This window comes from Vigna umbellata, chromosome 5 (genome assembly GCF_029865625.1).
Source record: "Vigna umbellata cultivar VRB3 chromosome 5, Vumbellata_1.0, whole genome shotgun sequence".
In the NCBI taxonomy this organism is placed as follows: Eukaryota; Viridiplantae; Streptophyta; class Magnoliopsida; order Fabales; family Fabaceae; genus Vigna; species Vigna umbellata.
Window position 1 is genome coordinate 24713471 of NC_142169.1, and position 10130 is coordinate 24723600.

Consider the following 10130-nt stretch of genomic DNA (forward strand, 5'->3'; position numbering starts at 1 on the left):
TTTATATATAGCTCAGAATGCAATGAAATCAAAGGGAAAAAGAATACAGCGTTAAATGAGTTATCAGGTGCTGAATTTTCTATTTGATTTTGACACAACAAACATCTCTACAATTACCTGAACTCTAACAAATGTTTGATGAATATATTAAGAAGATTCCGTCTCCGAAACTCCTATTCAAAAAGAACTATTTAATAGAAAGAAATCCCAAGACAAAAGATTTTATACTATAGTTCGATCTACAAATTTGCATTCAGTTATCCAACAACTTGAACTGGATTTTTCCTAAAAATATCAATAGTTAAAATTACAAGATTTATTTATGTAATTTACACTCTAGGTATACAAAAGAACTTAAAAAACCATTCAAGATTTATAAATTAAGTTAATGCTACACACAATTATCTTAATTTATCACCAACAAGGTAAAAACAATACAAAAGAAAGTATTTCAAGGAAAACACAATGAAAAATAAAATACCTAGTCCGTGAAAATTTTACAATGTCATATATAGTCAAGAAGGAAAAACTTCAAAACTTATAATCTTTTATCTTTTCTTGGAAGGACACCAATTCAGCATTGTTTGCTCTCAGAACCTCTCCAAACCCATTCTCAATTTTTTGTGATATAAAAAATCTATTTTAAAAGAGAAAAGATGCATGATTTTAAAGAGAAAATGTGATCTGAGTATATTACTTCATTACATAAATAGCTTAATTAATTAAAAACGTTCATATTTTAAATCCAAAAACAAAAACTCGTTGTTTTAATCAATTATGTAAGTGATTTAATAAGAAAAAAACAATATTTCAGTTTTTTTACTAGATTAATGGATTATGTTATGAATTTAATTGATTAATACAAACAAAGAAAAACAATATTTTTGTCCTGAATTAACCTAATTGATTTTGTTAATAATCTAATTAATTAAAATGATAGTTTTTACAAATATGTTTTAAAAGTGATCCATTACGTATCATAACTAACCTTAATTAACTATAGTGTAATTAATTTGTATTTATGAAATTCTTAACATGATTTTACAAGTCAACTAAACACATACACCTAATCTATTTAAAATCTACCAAAACTTTACCACTCAATGTTTGTGGACATCATAAAAAATAACAACATAAATAATTGGAGCAACCAAGTCAACCTTTTTGATCTTTTGAATCGGTTAGTTCACTTTGATACCCTATCGAAAACCAAATACTAACTTAATTTAGAAATCTTACTATGTTTATAAATATTATTCACAAGGTGCGGTTTTCGAGAGAAAAAACTCAAACAGTATCATCTTAGTGAAAAAATCTTTTACATTATATTTTGGTTGTAATTATCATTTTCAATTTTATACATGTGAGATTTCAGTGTACCAATGTTAAACTTCTTTACTTATTGAGAGAATTCTACTTCCGTTGTTATCAAATTTGATAAAGAGGAGAAAATTGGAAATAAATTAATAGAGTAAAAATATATAAAAAGTAAAGTAAAAATTAAAAAATTTTATTAGACAATAAGAGTGGTAGAAAGAGAAATGAATAAAAAATATAATAATGGAATTATATGTCTCACAAATTTTTAATTTTTTCTCTTTTTTTCTCTTCCATTAAACTATTTATATTACTTTCGTTTGCAGCCACCTTTTTATTTTATGTCAAGCTTTTATATTCTTTATTAAAGATTAGCATAATTCCATTTTATAATAATTATACTAAATTAACAGAAACATGTGTACCAAGAGCATATTTTTATTACATTAAAATAATATAATTTAAATATATATATATATATATATATATATATATATATATAATTGTATAAAAGTAATATTATAATAATATATGCAGAAATCATTTTTAAATAAAGAAATTGTGTAACTATTTCTAATAAAAAGTTATTAAATTATTTATTTTATTAATTAAAAATAATTTTTATTTATTAAATGTAGTTATCCGTATAATTTTTTTTTTCAAATTCTTGATTTTTTGTGCATAAAATTGAAGTATAATTTATATGCCAAAATTGTTTATTAACTGAAGAGATCGAAAGTGGATTTAAGCCTTCCTTTTATTTAAGAATCCACTCAAATCATAAATTAGACCGATTCAGGTTAAAGAAAGAGTAGGAGAACTAAATAAAACTATCTTTACCTCTACAATTCTTCATGTTTTTGTGTCAAAACCAGAACTTTGAATGTTTCCTGATTGTGTGTGCTTATAATAGCAAATGGTAAATCTCAAAATTCTGAAATGTCGAGTGTCAAAACTGTAAACATAAATCTATTTATAGACCCTGAGTAAATCAAACTAAGCTTCCACCACGACTAGATTCCTTTATAGACCCTGAGTAAATTTGTTACGATAATTGAGTAAAAACTCAGCTAGAAGGAGTTCCACCAATCATCTGTGTTCTACAGAACTTTATTTAATAGAGATTCAAAAGCAATTTTATAATACTAATAGCTTCTCATTAGAAAGGTGACACAATTTTCTATTCAAATGATTAAGTTTTAATGGGAATCTTCCAAACAAATTTCCTATTCAAATAATTAACTTAAAAGCTAAAGAATATTATTAATTGGAGACATGTACAGTAAAAAAGCTTAAACTCCAAGTGAGGATCAAATTTCCATTTTCACATGCGTTATGATTTGTACGAGTTCAGAAAAGTCCTCTTTTACAAGATAGCTGATAGAAATATGAATAAATTCATATTGCAATCTTGAAGTTCCGGGTATGCATAAACTAAAAATTACACAGAGCAGGGAATTAAAAAAGGTTCAGAATCCATGTTTTAAAGATGATTCCAAGCCTAAGATTCTACCTCTAGAGGTAAGAAGCCACGTTGTGCTCAATTTCTTCTTTGGCCTGTTTATCAAATGCTTCTTCACCACAATATAAATCTAAAATTGACTTACATAGGAGTTTACTCTTGATGCTTCCCACTTCCTGTCCATCAACTACAAGAAACAAGATAAATTAATGTCAAAAATTCAAGTACCAATGTAAGAAAAATATAGAGCATTTGCATTAATAACATAAAGTGACTGAAAGACCTAATGCTAGCCGCTAAAAATTTGCATTGAACATTTATAAAGCACACAGTTGTACCAGTTCCACTTTGAAAGGTCTCCCATGTTAAACGCTTAAAAATGGGCTCCAGAGAATGAACTCACCACCAAGGTGTATTGCATGAGATATCAGATAATTCAAAGTTTGAATATAAAAGTGAAACCTTTACTTGAGGTAGTTGTACTAGCTATTACAGAAACCCTGATAGGTCAGTTACTATCTGACACCAATGCTAATTTCTCAAAAGATTCATTTCAAGTATAAAATGAGAAAATACCTCATCCATGTTTCAACATTACCTGAATTGTTTGAAACAACCTTTTCTCATAATCCAACTGTCAGTTGCAGAACATAAAAGAGTAATAGTTGTTTCATTCCACCCATTTCCTTATGTATCAATAAAATATCATCATTTATTTTTATCTCTGTTTAATACATACATGTAACCAATTTGGTATGGTGTATAATGGGGTACCCAATAAGTTAGATTCAGTTCTAAATTGAAGAATGTAGTAAAGAGAAGAAACATATTCATGAGTTCTCAATTGAATCTTTAACACCAGATTTTTCCTAGTACAAAACACATGAAGCAGGAAAAATATTTTGCACTTTTATAATTCTGAAACTTGAGATAGAAATGCAGACAGAGAAAGATCACTTACTTGAGGTGTTAAGAACATGGCCCTTCTCTCTTGAGAGATGAATTACAGATCCACGAGGTAATTTTATTTCATCTCTAAACTGGGAAGTGAACCTACACCAAAGCATTATAGAGATATCTTTGAGTTGCATAGTATTGCGTTGGATAGATATAGAATAGAGAAAAAGGCTAAAAAACGGCTTCTTTAGTTCAAATATTTGGAGAAGATGATAAGGGGCCAAATTTTCTCCTTTCATTTTTTTTTTCTCCTCCTCTCCAATAATGGGAGATTTGGAGGGAACAGACAGTAGTTAACACTTAGGTTATGTCGAACTAAATTATATTTAACTTGAACATTTGATTGTAACTGTCTTATTTATCTAAAGTGTGGGTATGATGGCAAATAGCTTTATTTTCCTTCCTCTCCCCCTTTGCAAACCAAACTAGGTGTCCTTTTTTTAAAATTATTTCGTTCCTTTGAAGCAGCAAACAGTGCACCAAAGCTAGAGAAGGAAAGGAAAAGCAAACGGAAAAAAACTTCAAATTTAATACCAACCAAAAGCAAACTTACCCAACACTAAAAAGAGTTCTGAAGTGTTACAACTATATGCACATACTTACCTTTTAGACAAACATTTTGTAAGTTTTTGTGTGTGAAAGGGAGGTTTCAATTATAAATCTGCAATTTCACAAGTTTTACAGAAGTAATGCGTGTTTGGTTTCCTGTTGCATAGCAGAAAATTCATATCTGCACCCCCGTCAAGTGAAAAGCTATATGTACGAGCTTCTGGTTTTTTCACGTCTTCTATCCACGTTACAGGATTCGAATATGGAATCAAACACATACATGTGATGACTAATTCTATAATACGAAAATGAGATTGACAGTTGAAGGAACTATTCACCTTTGAAGCAATTCTTTATTGTCTGATCCCCCAAATTTCTGCAGCCTACTTCCTACAGACTCTTCAAATGCACTACGCACAGAACGAATGCTCAATCTCCCATACACAATTTGAAGCCTAACTGTCATGGGTATATCATTGTCCATAAGATCGTCAATAAACTCCTTATTGCCCTGCAATTCAGACGCGGAGAACTTCCCATATTTATCAGAAAGATGAGTCTTTATGTCATCATCATCAGCATAAACACCTTCAACAAACAACACAAATTTCCAAATACAATAAAAGTTAGGATTGTCCCTTGATCACTATTCCATATACATTTCAAAACTAACATCTTCCTTTTCCTTTCTTTCCAAACCCAGATCAAAGTCGTAGCAATTTACTAAAGTTAAGTTACAAAAAACATGCCGATACTCTATCTGAAAGGGATTCTACGTAGATTCTTTTGCATCTGAGTTATTATTTCATAAGACCAAAGTATTATTATCCTAAATTGGGAAAAGATCCTTTTTTGTTGTCGTTTTTGCATTTAAATCGGTGAGGGTGACGGCGGTGGTGGAGGGAAAGTAAAATGGCATACCAAATGCGTATACATCAATGTTCTTCAATCCCAAGACGCTTTTTTTTCGCAACCCAATTCCGCAGAGTTTTTGAGAAGAGGCTAGAACCGAAGGGAAGGAAATTCCAGTCTTTGATTCAAGCACGGAAACCCCACTGTCGGCCAAGCTGAGTGAACCCCAGAGAGGCAACGAGTGGCCAGAAGAGAAGACGGAATTCAGGGCATTCCTGAGAAAGGGGCGGTCGGAGGAGGAGACAGCCACGACGGCGGCGGAGGCACCGGCGACGGCAGCACCAACAGCAAATGCGGTGAAGGGGCGAGGGAATTGAGGCGGTTGGGGCTGAGGAAAAGAGAAAGGGAAGCGCATGGACGCCATCTTGGCTTCGTTAGTTCCACCGATTCAGAGTGCAGACAAGCAAGACATCACCGCAAGGAAATAACCACACGCGCGCCCGTAATTATTGTTATATTATTAAATTAATTGTTCTTTCACATATTACATCTACATTCTCTTTTGGTTACATATTACATCTACATTCTCTTTTGGTTACATATTAATCTAGTGCTTATTATTATTAATTCAGTATTTTACAAATACAGAAATAAAGATCTTTAGTTAAATATTATTTTTACAGTATTTAATATATTTATAGCAAACAAATATTCTTATTTTAGGTTGTGTGATGCTGCATGTGTGTCTATTCTGAATGAGAGTGGTCTAGTGAAAGAGCTGCATCCGGTTAAGTGTATTTAATAAAGAACATATTATAGTAGAGTTTTATCTATTAGTAAGAAGACTCTCATGATAAAAGATGTCTTCAAGATTGAACTGATAGAAGAATGTTTTGTATAACTAGTTACCTAATAATATCCAATGTCTTGAGTCTTGGTGAAATATTAAATGTTGGACATGTCACATTTTTTTTCATGATTCACATATATTTGTGTGAATAAAAATTTAGGAAAGATAGATTAATAAATAATAAGTTGTTACTTGGATTTATATTTTTTAAAGACTTTTTTATGTATAGGCAAAAATGTTTTTAATATTATGGATATGAGAAGTTTTTTTTTATTAACGCAAATGAGTAAGTCGTGTAGTCTTTATAGACTTCAAATGAAGAAGTCATGTAAGGGGTATACCACTTTCACACTGACACAATAAAAAAGGAAAAATTGTGTATCAAACACGTTTTCAGGCACGAATAATCGATTACACAATGTTATAGTCATTAAGGGAGCCATAATTTCACTTGTAATCAATTATACAACTACTGTAATCGATTATCAATGCTGAAATTCGAATAAAAGGACTTGGTAATCAATTATAGCAACACCGATTACCAAAGGAAAAAGGCTTAAAACTAAGTTAGTGGATGAACTACATTCATTACATTCATGAAAATTTGAATTACTAAAGGGATTTGTGGATAAAAAAGTTGTCATGTTTCCTTTCTGTTCAAATTGAAATTTAAATATTGTGCATGTGAATTTGGTGTGTTATTTTGTTAATTTATTTTCTTTCGTATTTTAATTTTTTTTTCATCTCATATATTGTAATAAACTTTGTTTTAGTGCATAATGGCCTTCAAGAATCATTTTCTGGTAGATATGTCTCTTTTACGTCTTCAAGACAAACACATTATAAAGGACATTTGGGAGGACAATGAAATAGTCCTTCGTCCAAGAAGAAATGGAATTTGGATGCTAAAACATGCAGACGAACTTGATGAAAGAGTCAGAAAATTTTTTGGTGTAACATGTTTTGCACATATTTTAAAATTACAAAATATGGACATCAACCACCTGTTAGTGACAGATATGATGAAAAGGTGGAGAATCGAAACTCCTACGTTCCACTTGCCCCTCAGGGAAAGCATCATAACACTAGAGGACGTAGCATTGCAACTGGATCTTCCAATTGAAGGGGAGGTTGTTATTGGCATCAGTAATGGACCATTAGTGATAAATTGTCAACAACTGTTGGGGATGTTGCACCTAAGACATCCGTCAGAGATAACATAATCAAACTGTCTTGGTTGAACAATACATATCAACAGTTTCCAGATGATGTTATTACTCAATACGCACAAACGTATATATTAACAATAAAAATCGTATTTGATAATTTTTTTGACACTATGTTTTATATTTCTTTGAAATTAATAAAAAAAATCTATTCCAATGAATATGAACATGATTTCAGTTCGTGTGGACCTCATATAAGCACGAAGACATTCGTCAGATGATTGATGTTGAATTGTCCTCTATTAGTCAGGCAGAAGTTCCTCTTATATGTTTTTTTACTGTTGAATATCAACAAGCGAATGGTGTAATGCAACAATTTGGGTTCCGACAAAACATCCCATCGGATGCAATAAATCTCGATGATGCTCACAAAGAGGATATGAGAGGACAAGCGGGTAGGAATTGACAACAATACCACCAACATTGGATCGCAATATGGAATGACCGACACAATTGTGTAGTTAATGGGACACAATTTCAAAAAACTGGTCATCTCCGCGACAATACACCGTACATGCAATGGTATATAAGTCATATAATCTCTTATCTTGCCCTTATAGAAGATTCATTGATGATGAAATACCTTGTTATTTTCAATTTCCATTTAATGTGATTATTTTTTTATAACAAATTAACTTAATTATTATTTTTAAAAGTATGATATGTCGCATCAACAACATCATCCTCCAACAACTACATACCACCCTTCCCAACCATATCATGACCCTCATAGGTCTTCTTATGATCAGTTGCAGTATCCACCCTCATATTCACACTTGGAATAAAATGTCCCACTAATTTCATCATATCCCCAAGTTATAAGCTCTTACACTTATTTTTTACCAACAACAATGTTCATTAGAGGTCCTTCAACATTTAGTGTGGGTCATTCGACATTTAGTGTGGGTCCTTCATAGATGTTTGTCACATCGAGCATGATTCCATTATCTACATACTAAGGAGGTACTTTATTACAATTTTTATCGACCGACCATGCATTTTCAAACACCAAAGTCAGTCGATTAAAACTCAAGATAGTGATGGAGAAACCAAATTCCCTACCATAACAACAGAAATGAGGACAACAATAAAGAAGACAATCAACTTGTGACATAGGGGGCATTGATAAAAGCTATGATTATAAAACAATTGTTTCATAATTATGCGTTTTGTACTTTTAATATTATATATGAATATTATAGTATTGTTCATTAAAGCTTATTTGACTCAAATTTTAACTTTACCTTCAACATTACATTGTCTCCACTGTAAATACCACCCAATGCATTTCATATCCTGGCTCCAAAACTCTCCTATTATGCTACTTCCTTTCAACTAATTACTCCTTTTCACCCCATCTTCAAGTAATTGATGGTATACATCTTTGGCAGCACAAGATGAACAACTTTGACACTCATAAAATGTGGATAACAGTCACATAAAACCTATCTAATTCCTATTTCACTGCCTTATTTGAAGATAGAGAAATGAAAAATGATGAACATGGTGTGAAATTTCTCTATTAGACTTCAAAATTCAATCTCCTTAAGGAAAAAGTTTGTAGAGCTTCTCACATACCAACGAACACAACCATCAACAACTTGTATTTTTGTCAACCCATAATTAATGCAAGTCAAACCAAAATGTATGAAATACAAACAAACAAAGATGTGTTAAAAATCATTAATTTTAAAGTTTCATTTCTCCATTAACACAAATATATAATTGTATGTTATCTTGTTAAGATATATTGAAGAAATAATGTAACTGAATTTAAAATCCAGAAAACAAAAATAAAATTCAAAACTAAATTTTCAAAATCAATTTATGAAAATGTAGATCTGGATTTCAAAATAAGAGAAATTCAGAATTGGATTTCAAAATCCAAGAAAATATAAAACGAGATTTTGAAATCTAAATTGTAAAAATGAAAAATCAAATTTTAAAATCTGAAATTTCAGAATTGGATTTCAAAACCCGAGGAAATCTAGAACCAAACTTGGAACTTTGATAAAATCCAGAATCGGATTTCAAAATCTAGATTTTGTTTCAAAAATCAGATTTCAAAATTTGAGAAAATCCAAAATGGGAATTTGTAATAAAGGATATAAAAAAATAAAATTCGAAAAATCCATAACCAGACTAAAAAATTCGGTTTTTGAAATTTAAAACTGGATTTTGAAATCCAATAAAATTCAGAATTAGATTTAAAAATTCAAGAAGACTAGAGATCAAGATTTCGAAATTCAAAAATCGAAAACTAAATTTTTAAATCCAGTTCATGAAAATATAGAACTAGATTTTGAAATCAAAAAATTCCAAAACTAAATTTCGAAATATAAAAAAAGTCATAACCAAGTTTTAAAGTCCGAAAAAATATAGAATCGAAAAAATATAGAATCAAATTTTAAAATCCGAAAAACTCCAAAATTGGATTTCTAAATCCAAAAATTCATAGTCAAATTTCAAATATGAAAAAACTAAAATTGGATTTCAAAATTTGAAAACTAGAGAGTCAGATTTCGAAATATGATTTTAGAAAATGTGAATTGAATTTCGTAATTTATGAATATCAAGATTTGGATTTTGAAATTTAATAAATCCATAACTAGATTTTGAAATAAGAGAAAATTCAAAATTGGATTTCAAAATCCACAAAATTCTGAAACCGGATATTTAAATCCGTGAAATATAGATAATTTGTAAAGTTATAATGATTATCACAATGAAATTTAGGATTGCAAAAGAAAAACCTGAGGTGCAAGAAGAAAGCTCCAAATTAGATACAAGAAGCAATGACCTATTATTGTTTCACTCAAAGTCAAAATGGAGTGTAATAGCCCATGACTTCGGGCTCGGGTAATACACATGAGAGAGTTACTCCTTATACCACCTCATATGGCTCTTTACACCATCA

At 30.4% G+C, this 10130-nt stretch overlaps 1 protein-coding gene across 1 annotated transcript; it reads right to left on the reverse strand.

The window, feature by feature from the left end:
- Nucleotides 1-2595: 2595 nt before the first annotated feature.
- FAP1 (Chalcone-flavanone isomerase family protein) lies at nucleotides 2596-5630 on the reverse strand. The gene is made up of 4 exons (XM_047316809.2): nucleotides 5207-5630; nucleotides 4624-4873; nucleotides 3741-3832; nucleotides 2596-2966 (listed from the first exon to the last, which is right to left on the reverse strand). Exons 1-4 carry the CDS (start codon nucleotides 5559-5561, stop codon nucleotides 2833-2835), a joined length of 831 nt encoding a protein of 276 aa, XP_047172765.1. The 5' UTR covers nucleotides 5562-5630; the 3' UTR covers nucleotides 2596-2832.
- Nucleotides 5631-10130: the final 4500 nt, after the last annotated feature.